Source organism: Microcaecilia unicolor, unplaced genomic scaffold, assembly GCF_901765095.1.
Source record: "Microcaecilia unicolor unplaced genomic scaffold, aMicUni1.1, whole genome shotgun sequence".
Taxonomy (NCBI): Eukaryota; Metazoa; Chordata; class Amphibia; order Gymnophiona; family Siphonopidae; genus Microcaecilia; species Microcaecilia unicolor.
The window spans coordinates 72,110-99,606 of NW_021963338.1; the positions used below are offsets into that span (position 1 = coordinate 72,110).

Consider the following 27,497-nt stretch of genomic DNA (forward strand, 5'->3'; position numbering starts at 1 on the left):
TCTCCTTAACCATTCCCGTGTCAGAATTGAATGTACTTGCAGTTTCTGAAGTAAATCACAGGTCATTCTGCTCCTCTTCAGTAAATGCTACTGTCAGGCATAAATAGCCAAACTTTCCCTTCTAACTGCTGCACAAGACAAATGAATTTTTAATAGAAATCAGCTCCAGGTCTGATCCCCGAGGCACGCCACTCATCACTCTCCATCGTCCTCTGTTTTCTATTCCATAACCTGATAACCGCAACATTCAGCAGGTACTCTGTGCATAAGGCTCTGCAAAGTTTTATGCATGGAATTACGCTACAAGTGAAGTTTTAAACATTTGCATACCGTGTAGAAAAGTCTGGATCATTTCTAGTTCACGGATTCCTCTGCTGCACACGACAGCTACAAATGTGATAATTGGCTTCTTAACAAAATTCCAAATTATATGCGGTAAGAAATTTTATTGTCAATAAATTCCACTGTAGCACTATAAACAGCAGTCATTGTACAATACATGACTGAATTTGGCAATTACTCATCTCCCCGTCACATACTCTGTGGTAGCTCCCCACCCCACCCCCAATAAGATCCTGGTGAACTACCTATAAAATATATCCTAAACGTTACTACTAGTTTGACATAGTGGTAAGCAAATAAAGTCAGTCCTGGGTTTTTTTTTTCCTTTCTAGTCCCGTAAAACCAAACTACGTAACAAATGAGAAGAGATTTTCTTTTGGCTGGTTTTCAGAGAACTCTGGGTCCCAGATACAGTGTGCCTTCTGGCATGGGAAGGAGCTATGTCACGGACCACTTCAGATACTGCCAAGATTTTTCTGTTGTTCACTGGTGATCAATTGGTGACATGATTGGAATGCATGTAAAACACACAGAAGAGGTTCATACACAAGCGATGGAGGCTTATGAACTGCAACGGAGAAGGCATTCGTGGACAACAGCCAGGTGTCCGATAAAGTCTAACCTCGTTTCTTAATTAAATTAACACTGTTTACAAAACACCTGATGTGATCCAACAACCGACCCTACTTAGTCCCTTTTCCTCTTTCCGAGAATAACACGTTTAAAGCCAACACAGTGTAGAGCAGCCTGACGCCAGGCTACATTTCCAGTCCCGTTACGAATAACCCGTGTTTAGTTGTAGTCTGAATGCAGGCTCCTCACACGATCTTACACTCCAATCTCAACCATTTCACCTGATTTCCGTCAGCCCAAGAACATCAGCACCATGACGTGATGTACAAAAAGGTTCTCTCTGTTGAATCTTGTTTTCCAGTTTCGTTGAACACCCACCCAGGAAGTTATCTTCTCATGAGGCAGGCAGCTCTACTCTTGCTGCACTTATTAGCGTAATGGCCTTTGTCTCCACACTGCAACATAAAAACAATGTCACAATTAGGAAATGTATCGGCATGGCCTAGTTGGTTTAGTAGTACGTGTTCTGTCCTCCGACAGCCTCGCACTAGTTTATAACGTGATCCTAAAATGTGTGTAATGCCTTTACTGTTATTCTCAGTCCCAAGGACTATCATTGCTGCAGTTTCCCCACTGGAAAAATACATGAGCAATGCACTGTGGGTAATGTAGTTCACAGGCAGTGCAACCACACTTGTTTGGCTGTGTAAGAACTGCTATCACTGGTTGTGAGGCTGCTCAGACCTTCTCTCTCTCCCTCTCCCTCTGCCAAGCTTGGCTCTTTTGTCTTCCTGTTCAGTCTTACTATCAGAGGTCAGCCAGGTATGACCTTTCCCTCCTATCTCTAGGACTAGCCCTTGCTATCCGATAGCAGGCTCTGTCCCCCATTGGTCTCTATCTGCTCCTCCCTGTGTGAAGCCCCACCACTTCCTTGTCCTTTCAGCCACGTGGGGCTTCTTCCTCCATTATAGCCAGGGCATGGAGCCAACACCATCTCGCTCCAGACAGCTCTGTCCTGCTGAAAATCCCTGTAACGTCTAAGCCCTCGCACTCCCTGTAACGAACCTGGATTTTTTACCCTGTAAATATCTTCTTCCAAATGAGATATCGCACATTGCAGTCACCCAGCTTTGGACTATTTCTACCTGTTCAACTACTTTCCCCTCCCCCTGCAATACAACTACCTCTCTTCAGATCTCCACCTCCCACAGCCTCCAGATTAAGAAGTCTCTGTATCCTGAACATCTACCTGTGAGTAAATTATCTGTGATTTATTCAATAAAAGAGACTTTATAAAATAATAGAGACTTCAGGTGATTGCTGTGCCAAGGTTATGCTCCATGATATTGGGGCTTCTTAGTACCAAGCCCCAAGAGTCATGACAGTACGTGCTGGGCAATACCCTACCAAGAACCTGGGGTTGAGTCCAAGTTCAGCTGTTCTGCTTCATGCCAGAGTTGCAGAGGTTAAGGGTGAAAAGTCTGGAACCCACAATGGAAGGGAGTAATAGAGCTACGGGCAAGCTGCAGGCTTACATATAAGTCTTGGCCAGGAATTTGACAGGGGTTATATCTGCATTACCCTCCCTCCCCGCCACATCTCTCTCTTTCCTTCTCAGCTCTGCAAAGATCTGCCTCCCTCCCTCCATCCCACCTTCAAATCATCTCCAGTCTTCGCCCAGGCAGCACCAGGGGCACTTGTAGGCAGCCAGCTTTCTCTCTGAACCATCCCGCCCTTCAGAAAACAGGAAGTTGTGTCAGAAGGGGTGGAGTGGTTCCAAGAGAAAGCCCCGATGCAGGCAGTCTATGAGTGCCGCTGCTGGCTCTGCCTGGGGAAAGTAATTTTACGGCATTGGGAGGGGGAGGGGGGGGAATTGCAGACTTTTGTGGAGCCGGGCTGGGCCAGAAAAGGAGAAAAAAAGATGGGGGGGGGGGGTTCACAAGCAATACATGCACCTTGATTAGATATGCCACTGGTCTTGGCCAGGGATGGCTGGGGGGAGTGTGAAGGGGATATGAAGGCTCACAATGCCAGAACCTAGCCTTGGATGCAAGTGAGCTAAAAGCAGGAAAAATCTGCCAAGCCAAAAAGTTTAAAATGTGGCAGGGAGGAGGAGGAGGAGGAGGAGGAGTGGGAGTCAGCCAGGCACAGGTGGGGAGGAAAGAAAAGGGATGCCCTATTCTCCCCATCTAACTGAAACAAACCATCATTCAACACATCGAGGCCGGATTCAGAAAAATGGTGCAAAAGGTAGGTGCCAGGAAATGTTTGCACTCGGCACTACTCTTTAAAGGACACTCCAGCTTTTAGCTTAGCGCATACTCCAGTGCCCAACTGAAACTAGTGTAAATCCTGCTGCCCCACTTCGGCGTAAACTCTGTAACACTGTGTGTAGTTCTTTGCAACACCCATGATCCGTCCCTCCCATAGCCACATCCCCCCTTGGGTTGCACACGAGAAGATTTGGACACACAGCCAGATTCGCGTACAAATCCAAATTAGAGCCAATTGCCAATTAGCAGCTCATTATTAACAGCTCAATTTATTTGCACGTGGATCACGGGATCTTGCACAATTTTGGGCACCATTTATAGAATCCAGGGGCTAACGAGTAAAATCCACCACCCTGGCTGGCTGTGATATTTCTACTCCCCAAAATGGCCCATAAGATCCTCACCTTAAAACAGGTGACCTGCTCGAGTGGGCGGAGCATTCCACAAGGATAAGCTGCTGGTCCCTGGGGCTTCTGCAAGCGGCTCTGCACCAGAATGTTGCTAGAGAGAAGAGGGAAGTCTTGCAACCTCGGGGGATGAACTGTGGTCTAAGGTACAAAGCGATAAAACTCTCTGTCATGTATAAAGACGAATAATAGGCAGCCAGCTGTCAAGTGCAGGAGTAGCAGGCTGAGAATCAGAGAGTACAAACAAGGAAAATTGTCTTCCACAAAAGGAACCAAACAAACCACAAAATTGGAAGAAGCCCAGCCAAGCCACAACTGTCAAGTGAATCACCAATTCATTTATTCATTCAGATTCCAAAGACTGAGTATTCCCAATTTCTGACAAATTGAACTCCTGTATACCAGTTATGCACGCTTTACAATAATCCCACTGGCTTAGAAGAAGGCCTGTTGTGCCGAAACACAGGCTGTGTAGAGTTCAATTTGTCAGAAATTGGGAATATTCAGTCTTTGGAATCTGAATGAATAAATGACTAGCAGCGGCATAATCGAAAGAGAAGGACGCCCATCTACCAACACAAATCGGGAGATGGGCGTCCTTCTCTCAAGGTCGCACAAATCGTCATAATGGAAAGCCGATTTTGGGCGTCCTCAACTGCTTTCCGTCGCGGGGACGACCAAAGTTCCTGGGGACGGGGCGGCAGTGTACCAAAGGTGGGACGGGGGCGTGGTTAAGAGATGGGCGTCCTCGGCCGATAATGGAAAAAAGAAGGGCGTCCCTGACGAGCATTTGGCCGACTTGGTCCAATTTTTATCACAACCAAGCCTCGAAAAGGTGCCTGAACTGACCAGATGACCACCGGAGGGAATCGGGGATCACCTCCCCTTACTCCCCCAGTGGTCACCAACCCCCTCCCACCCAAAAAAAAAAAAAAAATTAAAAACATTTTTTGCCAGCCTCAAATGTCATATCCAGCTCCATCACAGCAGTATGCAGGTCCCTGGAGCAGTTTTTAGTGTGTACTGCAGTGCACTTCAGGCAGGCGGAACCAAGCCCATCCCCCCTACCTGTTACACTTGTGCTGGTAAATGGGAGCCCTCCAAAACCCACTGTACCCACATCTAGGTGCCCCCCTTTACCCTTTAAGGGCTATGGTAGTGTTGTACAGTTGTGAGGAGTGGGGTTTGTGGGGGGGGGGGGGGGGGTTTGGGCTCAGCACCCAAGGTAAGGGAGCTATGCACCATGGGAGCAATTTATGAAGTCCATGCAGTGGCCGCTAGGGCATGTGAGGGGGACCAGTGCACTACGAATGCTGGCTCCTCCCATGACCAAAGGGCTTGGATTTGGTCGTTTTTGAGATGGGCGTCCTCGGTTTCCATTATGGCCGAAAACCGGGGACGACCATCTCTAAGGCCGACCTAAATGTTGAGATTTGGGCGTCCCTGACCGTAGTATCGAAACGAAAGATGGATGCCCATCTTGGTTCGATAATATGGGATGCCCCACCCCTTCGCGGGGACATCCTCAGAGATGGGCGTCCCCATTTGAAAATGCCCCTGTAGGTGATCCATTTGACAGTTGTAGTTTGGCTTCTTCCACTTTTGTGGTTTGTGATAATCAGTGAGGTCAGATTTCAAGTCCTGCTTTTCCCATAGCCACTTCATGCCTTCCACTACTTCAGGTAAAGAAAATTAATATTTAATGCGATTTAACAAGCCTTAAATGACTCCTGGCCGGTTAAAGCGCCTGTTCGGAGCTAACTAGTCACTTCCAGAAGCACAACTGTTAGTGCCACTGAAAATAAGCAGCACTGAACTCAAAACCAGCTATTTGAGGGACATTCTGGGGGCGGAGTCATCACTTAACCGGCCAGGTTAACTGCCTAAAACTCAGTTCTAGCTTTATGTCAATATTCAGCACTTAACTGGTTATGTGTTAGCCAGATCTGCAAACCTGGAAATTCCATCCCGGTGCTCGTACGTGGCCCAGTATTGAATTTCTGGGTTTAGCCGATTGCAGCCAGTTGAACATCAACCCCTTAGATTGTAAGCCATCTCTGGCACAGGGAAATACCTACTGTAGTAGGTGCCAGCTTTTCAGAATGATTGGGGGGAGGGGGTTTAAGCCCATTATTTACCCCTCTTGGACAATGTGAAGGCAGTTGCTTAATATTGGGAGTGCTCAAGTACCCACAGAGCTATCAATCTGTGCCTACTGTAGCTGAATGTAACACACCCTGAGCTCAGAATTGGGAAGGTGCATAGCTAAAATTCTAGGCAATCGCAAGTCGTTACAACAAAGAACAGCAGCACATTGACCAGGAACTGATTTCTGGAAACTTTATATATTAATAGAACCTCCTTTATTCCTTCTATAAGTTTTCAAGCAGGCTAGATGCCAGACCATGCACCCGAGCTGACTGATTTTTAGGAAGAGACTACATAAATTTGGCAGTTATTAAAAGTATATGCAGCTTTCCAGAACTATCATTCCTTATCATCCCAACAGACCAGTCCAGATGCTTGTGCTGTCCTGTCAGTAGGTAGACACTAAGAACTACTGAGCTGCGATGTCATCCCTTAATGCTGTGCAACATTCTAGCCAGTATTTCTCAGTCTCCAGCAAGTGGTAGGCTTCCTGTGCAACTTCTGGTGGTCTGGTAGGACTTTATTTCTCCATCAAACCCTGAGAGCAATGTGTAACAGTGAAGGTTGTGTGAAAATTAGAATATTGTGTTTCTTTAGAATTTATCCTCTCTGGCTTCCTCCTCAACTCCTCCCCCCCCCCCCCCCAAAAAAAAAAAAATGGTGTTTGGTTATTGTACCAATAGAAGTCCTCTCATACATTTTCCACAAGGATGAAAACAACAACAACAAAAAAATCAGAAAGGAAAAGGAACATTAAAAACATAATTGCAATAATATTCAGTTTTAAGGAATCCTTCATTTTTTTATGTCTTACCTTCATATGGTCTGAAATGCACAACATATCAAATTTGGGGCTACAAAGCAAGATGAGAAAGTGATTTCTAGCTGAGGAAGGAAATTCATACTCAGATCCCCAGGATAATTCTGCGTAATGCGAGAAGAGAAAGTATGGTAACTCCCCTTGAAAATGAACAATTGTCAGAACTGGATAAACAGGAACTAAAAACAATCCAAACCTACAGATACGTGACTACAATTGCAAAGTAACAGCAGCGAGGACACGCAAAATTAAGCCACAGGCAGAGCCTATCCTATGGAAGTTATTTCTAGCCACACTGCGCCTGTGCCTCTGCGGCTTAAAATTAACCGAATATCACTGCGCACAGGTTCAGCCCCTGAGAATCACACACTGCTCATTTTCTGGTTCCTGCAGTGAAAATGGGCTAATGGTGATGTTCCTAAACATTAAGATACAGTAGCAGAAACACAAATTGTGTCAGCCAGCTCCTCCCCCCCCCCCCCCCTTTAGCAGTTCCAAACAGAGAAAGACTTTGCTTACTGTACAAACTTGCATTTGGGTCCTTCTGGGCAGAATCCAGCTAAGTAGTTCACACACATGACTCTCCTGGTATGTCTGTGTTTGCAAGCGGGACCTGGGGTAAGGAAAGAACCAGAACATCAGCCCATCCCTGGAGAAATCTCCTGGGCACAGAAATTCCCTTTCTCGCGTGTAGAAAGGGCTCACCGTGCTTGCAGAAACCTCGGTCATACCAGGGGCAGTCTTTAATTTTCGATGCTGGATCGATATGGAGGAATGGGCACTCTTTGTTACTGCACTCACCTGAAATGTAAAATTCAAACCATTGACCAGTGAAATGAGAGCTCTAAAGGTCTCAAAACAGCTCAAATATTGGGAATCCATCAGGGTGTAACTCACTTTATGGACAGCAGGGTGCGCTACATGTGCACTTTCAAATGTAGTTCATATACTCTGTGACCGGTCTTGGCACAAAGTCCTGCAGGTCTGTCCTACCTGCGCATTTTCTCAGGGTGCAGATTCTACTTGGTCTTTGCATTACCTTCATTTTACCAGTCCTAAACATCTCGTGTGTACGCTTAAATCTTTCTGAACTCAGGGTGGTGGGTGTGTGGTATCTATCTGTGACAAAATATTTTCTTACTGGCTCCCAGTGGCGTAGGAAGGGGGGGGCGGTGGGGCGGTCCGCCCCGGGTGCATGCCGCTGTGGGGTGTCGGCACCTCGCTGGTTCCTTGCTCTCTCTGCCCCGAAACAGGTTACTTCCTGTTCCAGGGCAGAGAGAGCAAGGAACCAGCGAGGCGCCGACACCCCCCAGCGGCGTGCACTCGGCGGATTGGCTCTCCCACCCACCCCTCACCGCATTCCGGGTATGTTCTCGCGGGGGGGGGGGGGGGTGCGCAGCAGCGACCCGCCCCAGGTGTCAGCTGCCCTCGCGACGCCACTGCTGACTCCCAAGTCTACCATTCTCTAAGCTGCTGCTTCACTGAAGACTTCTTTATTTCTGTGCACTGTTTTCTTTTTGGTCCAGCACACTCCTTCTGCACCTTTGGGTTTCCAGCACACTCAGAACCAGCCTACTACTACTACTATTTAGCATTTTTATAGCGCTACAAAGCGTACGCAGCGCTGCACAACATAGAAGAAAGACAGTCTCTGCTCAAAGAGCTTACAATCTAGTAGACAAAAAATAAAGCAAATCAAATCAATTAATGTGTACAGGAAGGAGGAGAGGAGGGTAGGTGGAGGCGAGTGGTTACAAGTGGTTATGAGTCAAAAGCAATGTTAAAGAGGTGGGCTTTCGATCTAGATTTAAAGATGGTCAAGGATGGGGCAAGACGTAGGGGGGCTCAGGAAGTCTATTCCAGGCGTAGGGTGCAGCGAGACAGAAGGAGCGAAGTCTGGAGTTGGTAGTAGCGGAGAAGAGAACAGATAAGAAGGATTTATCCAGGAAACGGAGTGCACGGGAAGGGGTGTAGGGAAGGACGAGTGTGGAGAGATACTGGGGAGCAGCTTACACACGTGAGCCTATATTCAGAACTACCTGGGGATTTTTCTTAGATTTTACATCCTACCCCCACTCATCAACTCACTTATGAAGGGCCATGCATGATTAGGGCACTTTCTGGAACCCTGTGAGCCCTCAATTCAGCCACTAGATGTCACTATACAGCAATGACTGGGATTCCCCCAAGAATTCTGAGCAGTGCCTCTGCAGCATCTCCAGCCCTAAGTGACCTAGTAAATGGAACACCTGATTGGAGAAATAAACCCAGGTCCTATACATGGCAGTGCACAGTACAGTCACTGAGACTGAGGTATTTGAACATCTCTATCCTATCCCCCTCTATCTCCTCTTGCATAATTAACAGACCATCTATACAGCCTTCAATCTAGAAACATGTTGCCCCAGTTTTGGGTACTGATGATACAGAGCAAAGGGGCCGGCCTACGAGTTGAACAAAGAGCTAGGAATTCAAATCCTGCCACTGACCCTTGGTGTGACCTGCAGTTTCCTCAGTTATAACTGGGTTACAACAGCTCCACCTCTTCTCTCCTTAGGGAATTCTCATGCAGAGTAAACACCAAAAGCAATACCAGACATTCCACGCCAGAGATGCCTGCACCTACATTCCTGAAATATTACATTGAGCAGCATGGACTGTTGCTACTCTTTGGGTTTCTGCCAGGTACTTGTGACCTGGATTGGCCACTGTTGGAAACAGGATGTTGGACTTGATGGACCATCGTTCTGTCCCAGTACGGCAACACTTATGTACTTGGGATTCTGAATGGAATCTTGCTACTCTTTGGGATTCTACATGGAATGTTGCTACACTTTGAAATTCTGCATGGAATCCTATTATTCTTTAGAATTCTAGAATCTTGCTATTCTTTGGGGTTCTACACGGAATGTTGCTACTCTTTGAGATTCTGCATGGAATCTTGTCACTCTTTAGGATTCCAGAATCTTACTATTCTTTGGGGTTCTACATGGAATGTTGCTACTATTTGGGTTTCTGCCAGGTACTTGTGACCTGGATTGGCCACTGTTGGAAACAGGATGCTGGGCTTGATGGACCTTTGGTCTGTCCCAGTATGGCAACACTTATGTACTTGGGATTCTGAATGGAATCTTGCTACTCTTTGTGGTTCTACATGGAACGTTGCTACACTTTGAAATTCTGCATGGAATTTTGTTATTCTATAGAATTCTAGAATCTTGCTACTCTTTGGGGTTCTACATGGAATGTTGCTACTCTTTGGATTTCTGCCAGGTACTTGTGACCTGGATTGGCCACTGTTGGAAACAGGATGCTGGGCTTGATGGACCTTTGGTCTGTCCCAGTATGGCAACACTTATGTACTTGGGATTCTGAATGGAATCTTGCTACTCTTTGGGATTCTACATGGAATGTTGTGGGTTTACATGGAATGTTGCTACTCTTTGGGTTTCTGCCAGGTACTTGTGACCTGGATTAGCCACTGCTGGAAACAGGATACTAGACTAGATGGACCATTGGTCTGACCCAGTATGGCTATTCTTATATTCACACTGGGATACAATTTGTAGGAAAGGCACTATTATAAATCGAAATTATTTTACACCAATAATCTCAACAGAAATCTACAATGACAGGGTCTAGTAGTGACAGACTAAAACTAGGATTTACCAAATTTGGAGTAGAAAAAGCATTCGGGCATCTTGGTCATGTCATATTCATGCAGAAACTCACACTGATCACCCTTCTTACACAGCCCACGGAGCCAGTGCTTACAAACCACCGTCTTTTCCCCAGTCACGTGCCGGAAAGGACACATCAGCCCTAAAAAAAAGAAGGAAAACCTTCAATAATGGTACCGTACCAAGTGGTCGCATTTTTTTACGGCATTATATGCGTTTAGAGTAGGTGCAAGAGAGGGAAGCTGGGAGAGATAAGTTGGAGAGAAAAGGGTGGAAATTAGGAGGGTGGAGCAAATAGCACAAGGTCACATAGTGAGGGAGGTAGAGATGGGTCTCTATCAGAATCCGGATGGGGTTTCAGAAGTTTGTGTTCTAATCATAAGGCAGCAGAACTGAATGCCCACATTCCAGCAAGACCTGTGCAGATGTGACACAGCAGCAGTAAGACCATCCCTGGCATCACGGTTGATCTTACCATATCTGCAGTACCCCTTGATGAAAAATTCACACACAGCTGCTCCAGATTCTGTGGAACAAAACATAGTAATGTCACACATAAAGAATGCAGAAACCTGCAAAAGAACCGACACCTGATGGTTACAGCAGTGGACCGAGAACCAGGTAAGACACGGTCAAATCCAACTGCAATGGGTAAACGACTTCCTTTTCCATTGCCTTTGACTGTGGCCCAGATGCATGAAAGACATTGGTAATTCCCGTTCCCTACCGATTCCATAGCGAATCGGTAGGGAACGGGAATGCAAATGAGCTACTCGTTGTAGCTCACTTGCATTCTCTAGTCCTTCGGTACCTGAGTCGGAGAATCAGGACATCCCTTTAGATTAGGCTCCTCTTCCTGGTCTCTTCAGCCAATCAAAGCGGGCTTAGCTGGCTGTTGTCAGCGAAACGCGATCTGATTGGCTGAAGAGACCAGGAAGAGGAGCCTAATCTAAAGGGATGTCCCGATTCTCTGGCAACCAGGAAAATAGAAAAATTTCGCTGTGGAGGGGTAAGTGGCGCGGCGAAGACTCAAGAAGGGGGAAAAAAAACACGTGCGCTGGCAGAACAAAAAACTGCAAAAAAAAAAAAAAAAAGACGTCTCTCAGAAGCGCAGGGAGAGTACGTCCTTAAAGGACGCCCCTCACATGCGCTCCCTGCTTTTTTTTTTTTTCTTTTTTACCTTTTTTGGGGGCCCTTTTCCTTTCCGATTCCCTCACAGGAGCCCTAATAAGAGGTCAGACATCTCGTTAGGGTTCCTACGGTAAGGGAATTGGAAAAACGGTAGTGCATCTGATTATAATGGGCTGCAACGGTAGTGCAGCTCATTATAATAGCTTTTCAATCATTTGCATTCCGTTTTCGTTGCCTGCTACCGTGGCAGGGAAAATGCCCTTAGTGCATGCCCGGGGTGAACTACTTGAGTTTTAAACTGGCTGGAACCAGTTTAAAACGCAAGTTGTGGGCTCGTTAGGTTTTGTGCATCTGGGCCTGTGAGCCCTCCAGGGGCAGGAAAATGCCTCGTGTACCTGAATGTAACTCACCTTGAGCTATTACTGAAAAAGGCCTGAACTAAATCCCAAATCCCTTCTTATCAACCCCTGGCAATTAATAAGTCTAACTTTCCTGCTGCTGGGCTGCTGCAACACACATTCAACTGTGCAGTTACCCAGTCCTAGGAGGGCAATTTTGGGCAAGTCCTGGATACTGAAAGCCCCGTCCAAACGCATTATGGGACCTCTGGTACTGATTTTAGTGGGTCGAATTGGACTACAAATACCATACAGCTTTGGGATGCGTATTCAAATGAAGACCCGTCAAAAACGTCTCCCTCCTGGAACAGCTCTTAAGCAGGGGCTACGCAGATGGAAGCCAGTGTGAAAATTGGAACTGGTCAAAATGGGCTCACCCTTTCTCGAGAGAAGGAAAGTGGGAAGTGGGCCGATGGCTGAAGAGACCAGGACAACTGGCTTCAATTCACAATGATTTATTGTAGACTCAACACAGATCTGCGTTTCGGCCGTAGGCCTGCTTCAGGAGTCTTCGTATGTTGCGTAATCAAATAAAGCGCGACGAGCTGTCACACACTTTTTGCTATCTCTGTTTGTCACTACCAAAGGTCTTTCTAAAGACCACCAGTGTTAACTCCTTCCCGGAGCTTTATTTCATTACGCAATTTACGAAGACTCCTGAGAACACAGATCTGTGTCGGGTCTACAATAAATCACTGCGAATTGAAGCCAGTTGTCCTGGTCTCTTCAGCCACTGGCCCACTTTCCATTTTCCTTCTCTCTTGGTATCTTCATAAGTACACAAGTACATAAGTAATGCCATACTGGGAAAAGACCAAGGGTCCATCGAGCCCAGCATCCTGTCCACGACAGCGGCCAATCCAGGCCAAGGGCACCTGGCAAGCTTCCCAAATGTACAAACATTCTATACATGTTATTCCTGGAATTTTGGAGTTTTCCAAGTCCGTTTAGTAGCGGTTTATGGACTTGTCCTTTAGGAAACCGTCCAACCCCTTTTTAAACTCTGCTAAGCTATCTGCCTTCACCACTTTCTCCGGCAACGAATTCCAGAGTTTAATTACACGTTGGGTGAAGAAAAATTTTCTCTGATTTGTTTTAAATTTACTACACTGGGATTTTTGTTGTTCGCCCGCTTCGGTGGACCTTTCTCCTTATTCTTCTCACCCTTCCACGTCCAGGCGTAGAAAGAACTAGACTTCAGGACACTGCAAGTCTTTCGCAGTGCTGTGCAGCAGTCGGGCTGGCATGTGGGCATGGACAATGCAGGCCACTACTGCGGGTACCAAATACTTGCTCAGAAGCTTTATTTTATAGTTTTACTTTATTGTTTGCAATACATTCATTTGATTTACATCGCTAGTGAAGAGAAGTGACTTGTCAGATATTAGATAACTGGACTTTTAAAAACTATTTTACCTTGTTTCAAGATTTAAAAGCACAAAATATAGACAGAATAAGCAGTTCTACAGGGCTGACTCTCCACATGGAGAAGCTCAACTTCCCAAGAAGCAGACACTTCAAAGGGACTCAGACTCCCATCAATCATAATTAACACTCCACTGTTAATTGCTGCTTAAGACAAACTGGCTTTTTGTTCTCCTGAATAGCTAGAGAGCTGGGTCATTTTATGTACTTTAAAACCTGGGCTCTGCGCTTCGTCGTCCTCATCCGACGAAGAGGAAGATGAGGACGACGAACTCGAGCTGCTCTCTGTGTCGGAGTCTCCTCGTCTACTCTTTTTCTTTCCTTTCCCTTTCTTTTTCTTCTTCGGTTTTTTGTCAGTTGTATTCTTAACCACGCTAGCAAGCGCAACTTGTCCTGTGTTGTAGCCCTCTCTTTCGTTGTGTGCGCCCTGCTCCCCTACCATCGCTGCCTTGCTCCCTCCAGACAAACCCGCTCTATCCCCAGCATTCACCTCAATAGTTACATTCTCATGTGTGCTACCGGACGTACCTGCAGCGTCCGGTATCTGCGTTTCGTCTCTCCTAGCTGGTTCCTGTATCGGGTTACCCGATTTAGTGTCCTCGTGAATAGGGTCTGGTTTGCCCGAGGCTGCTGTGTGTCGGGCAGCACCTGTCGCCTGCCATGGCTGGTATGGGGGGGGGGCCACAACCTGGCCACGCCCCATAGTATGGTGGCTGTTGGGGGTAGCCCCATCCCGTCCCATACGGCCATGGGGGCGCGATCGTGTGCTGCCCGTGCCCCGAGCTCCCCTTCGCCTGATCCGCTAAGTTCTGGGGCATTGCCCATCCAGGGAATGCTGGTGGGAACGGCCACATTCCTGAAGCGGCTGCCTCTTGTCTCGCCTTGGCTTTCTTTTTCTTGTCTTTCTTGGCCGCTATGGCGTCTTCGGTGGCGGCTGCTTTCTTGTTCGCTTGCTTCTTTTTGTCTGTAGTGCTCGGTGGTGGCGTCTCTGGTGCATCGTACCCCGTCTGCTCGTCTTCCCACGTGGGTGACGCGCTGTGTCCATCCTCCGCTTTGCCTTCCTGTGCGGGACGGGTTTCAGTCGCTTCTATACCTGCTTCCATTCTGATGGGGGAGGGAATGCAAGGTGTCGACAGACAATGATCTAGATGGACTTAAAAGATAAAAGTTAATATCTGCCTCACTGGGGAATTACATAATTGCCTAGAGCCCCTGGCAAATCTTCGGCCAATGTCCTACGCCACCATTATCTGCCATACTTACGGCCAATGTCCTACGCCACCATTAGCTGCGTACCATACTTATAGGTTCTTATATCTTTATATTATTATTTTATTTTATATTACTTTATTTATTTATTTTTTTTTTTTTTATATATGTATTTTTTATATTCCCACTTCTGTTTTCTCTCATTAGGATTATCTGCCCTCACCAAGATGGCCGCCCTCTAATAATACTATAGACTCTCTGCTCTGCCCTATCAAAGATGGCCACCCCCAGTAGGAAAGCATGCTCTATCTAATATGGCTGCCCCCTGACAGCAGCATGCAGTACCTTAGATGGAAGTCTACCTTCTGCTCTAATGGCCCCGGACCTTCGAAAAGCAGCACAAGGTGCTGTAAATACGCCTCTTTTTTTTTTTTTTTTTTACTTACGATTTCGCAGGTCGCCCGGCTCTCTCCTCTCTGCGCTTTGGGGGGGGGGGGGGTTGGCGGTTCAAAACTTGCCGCTTCTCCGATCCACGCTGCAGGTTCTTTGGAGCGGTGCGAGGGCCTGGATCGCCGGTGCCTGGGATGGACGGTCGCAGAGCCTCACTCTTCCTCCGCGTCTTCTTGGGGCGGTACGAAGCGACTTCTATGGGCTGTCCGGGGCCTGAATCGCCGATCCCGGAAGTGAAAGCAACGCGGCAGAATTCACCGAGGTAGGCAGGCTCTTACAGTTGAACGCCGCCGCTGTCCGAAGGTCTGCACCTGCAACCTGGACGCACCTGAAGCCCGGACGCTAAAGAGGCTGTCCGGGCTCCTCCCCGGGGCTTTTAAGCCCCGTTTCCTCTCCTCCCTCTCGCAGCGGGGTGCCCCTCTTACGACGGGATCGAGCACACCTTGCTCCTCCCAGGGCGCCCCGCTGGCATGAACGCGCGTACCCCCTCGGTGCACGGCGCCATGTTATCTTCGGCTCCGTGCACCCGAGGGGGCACTACGCCTCTCTTTAATTGCTGCTTAAGACAAACTGGCTTTTTGTTCTCCTGAATAGCTAGAGAGCTGGGTCATTTTATGTACTTTAAAACCTGGGCTGTGAGCCCATCAGGCACAGTGCAAAGTACCTGCAATAGAAACTGTAAACCGCATAATCCCTCAGGAATCACTTGTGGTATATCAAAGGCTGAAATAAAAACAAGAATGTGCTTTGGCCCTAGTAAACAAAAGATCATGCAACCCAGGTACAGATGCACTAAAAAATCGTTAGTGCCCATCCCTTAACAATTCCCTTAGCGAATCCCGTAAGGAACGGGCATGCATCAAGGAAAGGGAATGCAAATGAAGTGCTCCTTGTAGCTCACTTGCATTCTCTATTCCATAGTTAAACAGTCTGCCAGTCGAGCATGCGCAGAGCAGCCAAGCCTTATGCTGGCTGCTCTGCGCATGCCAAGGACGTCCTTTATGGCCGTCCTTCACTATATATATATATATATATATGTAAAGACGAGCTGTGCCTATGGATGTCCTTTATGGACATCTCCCCCCCCCCCCCCCCCCGGAGGTCGCCGCCGCTCCCCCCTGCATTGAAATGACAGCTTCCCGCAGCCCCGGCCTCCCCGCCATCCTCCGCACCCCCGTGGCCCTGCCCCCGCCGCCCCACCTAAGGTCATCGCCGCCACCGCCGCTCCCCGCTCCACCTGCCCCCCCTCCGTCTACCATCGGGCTGGGCCCTCACAGCGCCTCTCACCTCTGTGAAGGCGCTGCAGCAAGCAACAGCTGATCGCTTCCCTCCCTGGCCCGCCCTCCTCTGACGCAAGTTACTTATAAGTTACTTACGTCAGAAGAGGGTGGGCCAGGGAGGAAAGGAGGGAAGTCCGAAGGGAGGCGATCAGCTGTTGCCTGCTGCAGCGCCTTCACATGGAGGTGAGAGGCGCTGTGAGGGCCAGGCCCGGCCTGGTGGCAGACGGAGGAGGGTGGGTGGAGGGGGGAGAGCGGCAGCGGCGGCGACCTCAAGGGGGGTGGCGGGGGCGGGGCTGCGGGAAGCTGTCATTTCAATGCAGGGGGCGGGCGGCGGCAGTGATCTCGGGGAGGGGGGGAGGCGTCGGCGTCGGAAGGGAAAAAAGAAATCCAAGTGCTCATCATGGACGTCCCTGAAGGACGTCCCTGACGAGCACTTGGGACATGCAGCTTGTTCTTTTTTTTTTATTTTTTACATGGGTGTTAGGCGCTTTTCCCACTGGTCTCCATGGGTCCGTTCACAGCAGCCCCAGCCTAACGAGAGGTGCAGACCTCACGTCAGGTTTTCCACGGTAAGGGGAATCGGTAAACGTTGGTGCATCTCATTATAATAGCCTTGCAACGGTAGTGCAGCTCATTATAATCATCTGCATTCCGTTTTCGTTAGCTGCTACCGTGATAGGAAAATGGCCTTTAGTGCGTGCCAGGGTTTACTACTTGCTCGTTAATGGCTCGTTAAGTTTAGTGCATCTGGCCCTTAAATACAAATCAACTTACGCATCCAGTTTTTCCTACATAAGCACACAACTGTGGAACGCACTACCAAAAGCCTTGAAAACGACGTACGACCACCTAAACTTCCGGAAATCACTAAAAACCAACCCAACCGATCCAACCTAAATGCCTGATCTCTGCAACACAACAAAACTAAAGCACGTAATGGACACAACACAACTGTTCCGTTCTCTGATTCCCTAATGTGGCTGTTCCACATGAACTTGATCTTACCATAACATCACCCTGTATTTGTTCACACTGGAGCCTGCAAAGGCCTCTCTGGTACTATGTAAGCCACATTGAGCCTACAAATAGGTGGGAAAATGTGGGATACAAATGTAACAAATAAATAAAATACATTTTATTTATTTTATTTATTGTTTGCATTTGTATCCCACATTTTCCCACCTCTTTGCGGGCTCAGTGTGGCTTACAATAAGATATGAATAATGAGAATACAGTTGTTACACATTGGTTATGGGTTACATTGTAAAAGTTATGCGAGATAATCGAATTATCATTAGGAATATCACAATGGGACATCAACAGGGAGACTTTGGGAGGAGACAATGGGAAGCTTAAGGGCAGTGTTAAGACACAGAGGCGCATGGTGTACATATTCCTGTAAGTATATGTATGAGTAATGTGGAATTAGGGGGGATGAGCGATCATAAGTGGATGTGTGATGCATTGATGTAAGTGAGTGTGGACTCTATGTGTTTTGGTTTTTTCCGTAAATTGTCTCAAACAGATGAGTCTTCAGTAATCTGCGGAAGGATGCTTGTTCGTGGATCGCTCTTAAGTTGCATGGCAGTGAGTTCCAACGTTGCGTGCTCGTGTGAGAAAAGGTTGAGAAAAGGTTGACAGATCTACCAATAAAAATGTCCTATGACCCATGATGTCATCAGTGACTACCACCTAGACCAGGAGTTTTCAACCCAGTGCTCAGGGCACACCTAGCCAGTCAGGTTTTCAGGATATTCAGAATAAATTTGCATGACAGATTTGCATGCACTGCCTCCTTTGTATGCAAATCTATCTCATGCATATTCATTGCAGATATCCTGAAAACCTGACTGACTAGGTGGGCCCCAAGGACTAGGCTGAAAATCCCTGACCTAGACATCCTAGGAATAACCGAGACCTGGCTGGATGAAAGTAGAGGAGTCCCACTGACTGAACTATGCCCCACAGGACTCACTATCTTGCACCAAGACAAGGGAAGTGGGGTGGAGGGGTATGCAGAGTCTCCATCCTAGTGGTTAGTGCAGTGGACTTTGATCCTGGGGAACTGGGTTCAATTCCCACTGCAGCTCCTTGTGACTCTGGGCAAGTCACCTAACCCTCCATTGCCCCTGGTACAAAATAAGTACGCTTTGAATATAGTTGCAAAAACCTCAGAAAGGAGGTATATCAAGTCCCATTTCTCTTTCCATCCTCCACCTGCCCGAGTCAGAATGCCTCCTAATCCAGTTTGAGATAAGGAACCACTGTGGCTGCTCATGGTCTAACAGAGTACTTCGTGCAAGAACTGCTGAATCTGGGGACTGAGGTGACCCTGAGCTACCCTAGGTTGCTGATCATGGGATGCTTTAAACTTACATATCGAAACTCCAGACACCACCACTGCTGCCTTCCTTGATATGATGGCAACTCTAGGATTCACTCAGGTGATCGAATCTCCAACCCAAGAAAAGGGTCATATGCTATAAACACAAGGCCGGCGGCATCAAGATAAAACCCCTATCATGGACAGACCATTTTCTAACCACATTTTCTATTAAGGCTCAACCAGCGTTTGGAAGAAATTTCAAGACTTCAAAAATCTGACTCCTGATAACTTTCTAAAGACCTTGTCCTACCCCCATACAGATGAAAAGAAGGTTGATATTTGGAATGCACACTTAGCAATGGCATTCGAAAAAACAGCCCCCCTAAAGAAGGTCCTATGCTCTATGAGCAAACATTCCCATGGTTCTCCCCAGAACTACGGGTTCTTAAGCGTCAAGGATGCCAACTTGAAAGAAAATGGCGCAAACTTCACCTAGATGAAGACAGGCTTAACTGTACGAAACACATGACAATGTACCACCCGGCCTTAACTACAGCAAAAAAAACCAGTATTTCTCTCAACACAATGAACAAGCTACAAATTCAACCAAGCATCTATTTAAATAGTACAGAAAACCCCACAACACAACCAGCCTTCCCAGTCACAGCTAACCAGCAATGATTTTGCCACATACTTTGCCAACAAAGGTCTCCATCAGGACCTACAGACAGTCCCATCAAAGTTCCTAGCAGCTAATGAAGAGAACGCTCCCTCTCCCCCACCATGTGCAGCCATCTAGGACTCATTCAACCAGGTAACAATGGAAGCTCTTGAAAAAAAATTCTGAAAGGCTTACAACCGACACCTGCCTCTTGACCCCTACCAGGCACAGGCCTCATTGAAGGGCCACAAATACTGCTGTTAACGCCTCTCTTGTGGAAGAGCAGCTGCCAACAACACTAAAAACAGCTGTGGTGCCCCCCCACCCTACTGAAAAAGAGCTCCACTGACCAGGACAAGCTTGAAAACTACCAACCAGTCTCTTAACATTCTTTTCTTGACAAAACATATAGACCAGTCTGCATTCAACTCAACCACTGGTTAAATTAAAGTAATTGGCTAGACCCACGTCAATCTGGCTTCAGACCTGGGTATGGAACAGAGACCGTTCTTGTGTCCCTTCTCGATGACCTGCACAGAAACCGTGACAGGGGGATCTGCCTCAATAATAGTGATGATGGATTTCTCAGTAGCTTTGACATTGTGGATCATATCATCATGCTTACGAGGCTGGCAAAAAAACAGATATTAGTGGCACTGTATTTACTTGTTTAAAGTCTATCTGTCAGACAGACAACAATCAGTTCTGTTCAGCAACAGCACATCATTACCTCGGGCACTGAACTGGGATCCATACTGTCTCCCATTTTATTTAATATCTACAAGCCTCTGGCTGAGCTTCTGTCAATTTGCATAAAATGGTACAGTATATCTATGCCAATGGGAGTGGAGTGGTGGCCTAGTGGTTAGAGCACCGGTCTTGCAATCCAGAGGTGGCCGGTTCAAATCCAACTGCTGCTCCCTGTGTTCTTTGGGAAGTCACTTAACCCTCCATTGCCTCAGGTACAAACTTAGGTCCTGAGCACTCCTGGGACAGAGAAATATCCAGAGTACATGAATGTAACTCACCTTGAGCTACTACTGAAAAAGGTCTGAGCAAAATCTAAATAAATAAAGATTCTAGAATTCTAAAGAATAACAAGATTCCATGCAGAATGTCAAAGTGTAGCAACATTCCATGTAGAACCCCAAAGAGTAACAAGATTCTTTGGGGTGGAGGAGTGGCCTAGTGGTTAGAGCACCGGTCTTGCAATCCAGAGGTGGCCGGTTCAAATCCCACTTCTCCTTGTGATCTCAGGCAAGTCACTTAACCCTCCATTGCCTCAGGTACAAACGTAGATTGTGAGCCCTCCTGGGACAGAGAAATATCCAGAATACCTAAATGTAACTCACCTTGAGCTACTACTGAAATAGGTGTGAGCAAAATCTTAAATGATATGCAACTACTCATGCCCACTGAACCAGATCTATTCACAGCTTTGAATAAACTGACTGCCTGTCTTACTTGCTACTCAGGAATGGGGAAAAAAATAAACTCTGCCTGGACCCAAGCAAAACAGAGATTCTTCGGGTACCTAACACAAGTGGACAAATACCCAACTTCAAAATACCTTTTGTGAAGTATGAATTCCCCCTAAAATCACAGATCAGGAATCTTGGGATGCTGCTGGTCTCATCACTTTCTCTGATCCCGCAAATTCAAACAACCTTTAAAAACTGTCTCCATCGCCTGCGACAAGTACAAAATCTTTCTCCATAGATTGTAAAGATGAGTCTGACCACAGTGGTCCATGTCATGATAACATCTTGAGACCAGACTGCTGTAATGCAGTGGCATAGCCATGGGGCAGGTACCCCAAAGTCTGCTGGTTTGGCTAGCGGGGGTCCCCAATTGCTGTCAATAGAACCTTTCCTCTGGCGGTATTCGCCACTGTGTTGCCTGCCCTGCTTCCCCTCCCTCCTGCGTATACCAGTGGTGTAGCTATGTGGGGCCACAGGGGCCTGGGCCCCTGTAGATTTGGCCCTGGGCCCCCCTGCCGATGACCCTCTCAACCCTCCCTCCCACCGCCAACCCTCCCCCGCCGTCACCGTCGGCTACCTTTGCTGGCGGGGAACCCCAACCCCCGCCAGCCGAGGTCCTCTTCTTCCGGCACAAGGCTTCGTTCTGCTTCAGAGTCTGAGGACGTCAGACTCACAGAAACAGAATGAAGCCTTGCACCAGAAGAAGAGGACCTCAGCTGGCGGGGGTTGGGGTCCCCCACCAGCAAAGGTAGCCGATGGCGGGGGAGGGTTGGCGGCGGGAGGGGGGGGTCGAGAGGGTCGTCGGCAGGTGGGAGGTCAAAGTTGGTGGTGGTGGCGGGGGGGGGAGGTCAAAAATTGCAGGGGGGGTCGGCAGCGCTGGGGGGGGCTAAAATGTGCCACCTCACCTCGGGCACTGGATCCCCCCTCCCGACAAAGTCTGGCTACACCCCTGGCGTATACTCACTTTTAATTAAATTGCGCATGCTCAATTTCACTAAAACCATGCATGTGCGCAGGGGTGGGAAAGCAAGGCAGGCAGCACGGCATCGAGCATCACCACAGGACGGCTTCTGCTGGCGGGGCTTGGGAACCCCCAGCAGCCCAGGTATGTAGGGTTACGGTGGAAGCGAAGAGCTAAATGTAAAACATTATGTTTGATTTTCATGGTCCTCAGACAAAATGGACCAGAGCATCACTATTTGTACCCTCATCAAAAGAAATTGTATGATGCGATACCCGCCAGCGAGCCTTTTCAGGAGTAGCCCCCACACTCTGGAACTTACTCCCAGAGGGTCTACGTCTAATTCGAGACTACCTCTACTTCAGGGAGCAGGTGAAAGCCTGGCTCCTTTCACAAGCCTTTAATACATGTGGTGATAAAGTAAGATATAAGGAACTGGTCTAAGTGTACAAAGGTTTTGCCTTTGGTTTAGCCACCCATCTTGTCCCCATCTATATATCTGCACTTGGCCCCTCAGCTACACAGAAAACCATTAGCATCATCTATTTTATTTTTGTTACATTTGTACCCCGTGCTTTCCCACTCATGGCAGGCTCAATGCGGCTTACATGGGGCAATGGAGGGTTAAGTAACTTGCCCAGAGTCACAAGGAGCTGCCTGTGCCGGGAATCGAACTCAGTTCCTCAGGACCAAAGTCCACCACCCTAACCACTAGGCCACTCCTCCACTGTTGCTACTGTTTGAGATTCTACATGGAATGTTGCTATTCCACTAGCAACATTCCATGTAGAAGTCGGCCCTTGCAGATCACCAATGTGGCCGCGCAGGCTTCTGACGTCCACCACCCTAACCACTAGGCCACTCCTCCACTCCTCTATTTGAATGTTCTATTGAGTTGCTTCTTAGCTGTTTCATTGGTATTATGCCAACATTGTATTATATCTATGTTATTTGAACATTCTTCCATGCTCTCTATTATGACATCAGTATAATACAAACAATACCATAATTCCCTCATGTTTAGATTTGATTATATTAAACTGGACCTGCTGTACACTGCCTTGGGGGAATCAGTTCATAAAGGCGGTTAACAAATCCCAATAAATAAAAATAAAATTGTTTTTTTGTTTGTTTTGTTGATTATATTATGAATGTTTTTTTTTTTGTAACCCACCTAGAGTGGTAGAATAGAGCGGGCTATAAATGTTAATAAACACTTTGGCTAGAATTGCTTCGGTCAACCCCCCCCCCCCCCCCCCCCCAATCTGCTGCACAGTAGAAGCCATATAACATACGTATTGCCATACTGGGTCAGACCAAAGGTCCATCAAGCCCAGCATCCAGTTTCCAACAGTGCCCAATCCAGGTCAGAAGTGCCTGGCAAGATCCCAAAACAGTACAATATATTTTATGCTGCTTAAATAAGCAGAGGAGTTTCCCCAAGTCCATTTTAATAATGGTCTATGGACTTTTTCTTTAGGAAGCCATCCAAACCCTTTTTTTTAAACCCCGCTAAGCTAACCGCTTTTACTGTATTCTCTGGCAACGAATTCCAAAGTTTAATTACATGTTGTGTGAAGAAATATTTTCTCCAATTTGTTTTAAAATTTACTACTTTGTAGCTTCATCGCATGCCCCCTAGTTCTAGTATTTTTGGAACGCGTAACCAGACGCTTCACGTCTACCCATTCCACTCCACTCACTATTTTATAGACCTCTATCATATCTCTCCTCAGTCATCTTTTCTCTAGCCGCTTCAGCCTTTCCTCTTAGGGTAGTCATCCCATCCACTTTATCATTTTCCTGTCCTCATCTCAGAAGCTCTTTAAGTCACTCCCTGGGAGCAGCTGTTTGCAAGAAGGTCACAGATGACCTCAAACTCACAGCTTCCTATTGGTCCATAGGACTACATGTCATATTCAGAATCTGAGGCTATTAGACTGCGCTCCATGAGAATGATTTTTTGTCATACTGATTCCTGCCTGACCGCTTCCAGAGCTCAGGAGACACATTCAAAGCCCTGGCTTGACAGCGCTGCTTCCTGTAAGGTTTGGAGCACTGCAGCTATGTACAGGGTGTGTCCTTAAGGCTGAATGTTATGGTATGGCTCTAGTTAATTGAAGGAGTGAAGAGCTGCCAAGTTACCTAGGTAGATTTTAAGGCAGGCCTGGAATTCTGACAGCCCCATCGTGATACAAGTTGGGACTAGTATGGGCGGAATCAGGGACTACAAATAACACACCGCAGTAGGGTCTAAGTTCAAAGCCAGGACTGGCCCAAGAGTCTATTCCTGGAGCTGGGTAACTCAGCGCCTCTAGAAACCGAGTTTGCTGTACCACCCTACTGCAGATCCTCCCAGGTCTATAAGCAGTGGCAACCCTAAGGCTGAAAGGCAGGGTCCCCTGTGTCGCCTGAGATTTCCCAGCAGATGGGGGGAGGGGGGGGGCAAGCCTCGGTTTGCCTACTTACTGTCCATGCCCTGGAAGGGAAGCAACACGGTTCCTCTCTGCTCCAGCACATCAGTCTCCAGCTGGAAAGTGATCTTCTCTACTCCGGCTATCAGGTCCTGCATGCTGGCCAAGCGAGCCAGGCCAGATCCGGGGACTGTCTGGAACTTCTTCTGGGCTGGGGTCAAGCTGCGTAATCTGCAAAGAAGCTCTGCACCAAATTTCACCTTCTTCCCTTCAAATCGCAGGCATCGGCTTTACTTCCTGATTTACAAACGGAATAGCACAGAAATTAGCGCGCACTAGCTTGGATCAGGCACGTGGAAGAGGACAGAAAAGCTTAGCCGCCCAGAGAAATCCAGTTGAGATCTGGACCCTCAAAACGGTCCTCCTATTTGACTCTTAAAGAGACAGCGTTCAGGAGGCCACTTAAAGCTACGTCTGTATTTCTGTGCCTAGTAGGAAGAATAAAAAAAAAAGAGAGTGTGTGTGTTTTAATAAAAATAAACCCCTAGAAATCCTCCCTTTCTTTTTTTTTTAACCTGTCCGAAATAATAAAGTGCTTCCCAAATCTGTCCTAACACCAGTTGGGTTTTAGAAGATCCAATACTAATATGCATGCGACGAATTTGCATATATTGAATCCTGAAAGGTCCAGGAGGAGGGAGACATTTGGCAGTCCTGCTTTTCAATTCAAAATACTTTATTGACTTTTTATAACAAACAAAGTACAACTGAGGAGAACGATATAAAATATAATTATAAAACAGAATTATATCATTCTCAGGACGGGGAGAAATACTACAATCGTAACCCGTTTATAATTAACAGAAAAACAATCGTTTGAGAAGTCCTGCTTTTAAACTCACATCCTAAAGACAAGTGGAATGTAGTCCCTGATAATGTCTATCGACGTCAGTGCTGCAGCTGTCAGAAATCCAGGACTGGCCTAAGATCTCCCTCTTGGAAGTGGGCAACTTGGTGGTGGTTGTGGTAAATGCATATTTCCTATGTATATTCATGATGTTTATCCTAAAAACCACCCAGCCGTGGCCAACATTGGCCATAGTGTTAAAAAAAAAACCCCCACATAAATTATTCCACCCTGCAAGCATGTGGGGTCCATTGCAGTGTTTCCCCAAGTCTGATCCTGGAGTACCTACCTACCCCCCCACCCCTTACCAGTTAGGTTTTCAGGATATCCACTATGAATATGCATGAACTTGATTTGCATGCACTCCCTCCATTATATGCAAATCTCTTCGTGCATATTGTGGATATCCTGAAACCTGACTGGCAAGGAGTACTGCAGGACCAGACTTTGGCCACACTGCCTAAGGGCAGGCTGGGCAAGCAGATGCCCTGGCTCAGTGGTTCCCAAACCTGGTTCTGGAGGCACCCCAGCCGGTCAGGTTTTCAGGATATCCATGAGACTATCCATGAGAAAGATTTGCATGCAGGGGAGGCACTGCGGCTACGTGCAAATCTCTCTCATCTCCTGAAAACCTGACCGGCTGCGGTGCCTCCAGAACCAGGTTTGGGAACCACTTGCTTTACAGGATGTGCAGGCCCCTACACTCTGCTGATATTTGGGGCTTTTAACTAAAAATGTAACAAAAACAAGCCTTTCCAGCTGCCCATTTGAACACATGCGTCCAGCTTTTCATACACGGGCATGCAGTTCTGGAATGCATTACCACATAATTTAAAAACAATTTACCATCTAACTTTCGCAACCACAATGATCAATACCTGTTACTACAAACATCACTCACCACTCCACCTCATACACTGAATGACTTCTTTCTATACCTGTTTGCTTAACTTTAGGATGTTATACTATTCTCTATGTAACACCAATTGTAATTTCTACTCTAGAATGGTGAATGCCATAATGGAGCGTTGTAAGCCACATTGAGCCTGCAAATAGGTGGGAAAATGTGGGATACAAATGCAATAAATAAATAATACAATGGAGGTGATGAGATCACAGGGCAAACACCTGGGGCACAGATCCACCTGTGAGCAAGGACTTGAGTAACCAACAATTCTGTCATAAGGGACAGGCTAATCCATTCCTGGTTTTACTCACAGCATGTAGAGCAGAGTCCTGTATCAATATCAAGACTGCAGGTCCCTGTATGCATCAGAATACACACAGACTGTCTCTTGTGACGGGGAATGAGGAAATCATGACTGCAGTTACACTTTCCAGGAGGGAGACGTTTTGGTCAGTCCTGGTTTCAAACTTACATTCCAGTGCAGTTTATTTATTTACTAGTAAAAAAGGCCCATTTCTGAGACCAATGAAACAAGCGCTAGCAAGGTTTTCAGCGGAGTGTGTATGTTTGAGAGAGTGTGTGTGAGAGAGACGGAGTGAATGTGCGAGTGTGGGTGTGTGTGACATAGTTTGAGGCTGTCTGTGTGAGAGTGTGTGTGTGTGAGAAAGAATGAGAGTGTGCGGCAGGGCCCCCCCACTCCATCAAGGTGTTTTGGAAAAGAAGCAGGAGATCCCAAGGGGTCACGTTGTGACGCGAGGGCGGGGCAGACACTCATGGAGAAAGAGCGATCTACACCATGACACATTTAGAATGTTGGGAAACTTGAGGCTTCATTAGAATGTTGGAGGTGCATTTTATATAGAGAGATTCTATCCACTGAAATCAGTGCTGAAGGTCCCATAATGCACGAGGATGAGGGTTGTCAGAAATCCAGGACCGACCAAAAAGCCTCCCTCCTGGAATGGGTGACTTGGCAGCTCTGATGAAGTGGGGAGGACGCTGCTAAGATAAGACTTGATACAGGGTGCCTCAGCAGAGTCACTCTCATATCAGCTCCCATCTTTCTTTGTCCTGCAAAATATGTTGGGGAAAAATAAGACCAGATCATCATAATCTCATGTTGAAATGCACTTTGAGAATACTGCAAATTCCTTTTAAGTCCAACCACCAAATAAGCCGATTTCAAAATGTCTCCCATGCAGTGGCGTAGCCAAGGGTGGGCCCGGGTGGGCCCAGGCCCACCCACTTTGGGCTCAAGCCCACCCAGTAGCAGCACAACTGTGATGTGGCTGGCAGGGATCCCCAAGCCCCACCAGCCAAGAACTCCCAACAACTGCCCCTCCTGCATACCTTGTAAATAGCAGATCTTCACCTGCAGCAAACAGCGACTGATACATACTGTTCGCACCAAGCCTACAGCCTTCCCTCTGATGTATTCCCGCCTATGAGGAAACAGGAAGTTGCATCAGGAGGAAGGCTGTGGGACCAACATGAGCTGTGTGTATTAGTTGCTGCTCGCTGCTGGTGAAAATCTGCTACTTAAAAGGTTTGCAGGGGAGGGGGGATGTTTGAAACCATATGGCATGCAGGCGAGAGAGGGAGAGACAAAATCACTTGTGGGACAGGGTGGAGTTCTTCTGCCCACCCATCTTAGGCCCAGGCCCACCCAAAATTGGGTGTCTGGCTACGCCCCTGCTCCCATGA

General features: G+C 47.3%; 1 protein-coding gene across 6 annotated transcripts; it reads right to left on the bottom strand.

Moving 5' to 3' along the window:
* Positions 1 to 479: 479 nt before the first annotated feature.
* Positions 480 to 27,164, bottom strand: LOC115459207 (putative cleavage and polyadenylation specificity factor subunit 4-like protein). Of its 6 annotated transcripts, XM_030189067.1 has the most exons (9): positions 24,555 to 24,644; positions 24,035 to 24,276; positions 10,719 to 10,769; positions 10,233 to 10,385; positions 7,269 to 7,364; positions 7,083 to 7,176; positions 6,558 to 6,597; positions 3,593 to 3,736; positions 480 to 1,370 (listed from the first exon to the last, which is right to left on the bottom strand). In XM_030189067.1, exons 2-9 carry the CDS (start codon positions 24,135 to 24,137, stop codon positions 1,302 to 1,304), a joined length of 750 nt encoding a protein of 249 aa, XP_030044927.1. In that variant the 5' UTR covers positions 24,138 to 24,276; positions 24,555 to 24,644; the 3' UTR covers positions 480 to 1,301. The 6 variants fall into 6 exon arrangements, 5 of the variants coding, with proteins under 5 accessions (XP_030044927.1, XP_030044930.1, XP_030044931.1 ...); XM_030189070.1 differs by lacking the exon at positions 24,555 to 24,644 and having other exon boundaries at positions 10,296 to 10,385; positions 24,035 to 24,348; XM_030189072.1 differs by lacking the exons at positions 24,035 to 24,276; positions 24,555 to 24,644 and adding an exon at positions 27,144 to 27,164 and having other exon boundaries at positions 481 to 1,370.
* Positions 27,165 to 27,497: the final 333 nt, after the last annotated feature.

Coding starts and splice junctions, on each gene's coding strand:
- LOC115459207 (XM_030189067.1), bottom strand. CDS start 24,137: ATGCAGGACCTGATAGCCGGAGTAGAGAAGATCACTTTCCAGCTGGAG. Junction 10,770..24,034: donor TCCCTTCCAGGGCATGGACA/GTAAGTAGGCAA, acceptor TTTGTTCCACAG/AATCTGGAGCAGCTGTGTGT. Junction 7,365..10,232: donor CTTTTTCTACTCCAAATTTG/GTAAATCCTAGT, acceptor TTTACATTTCAG/GTGAGTGCAGTAACAAAGAG.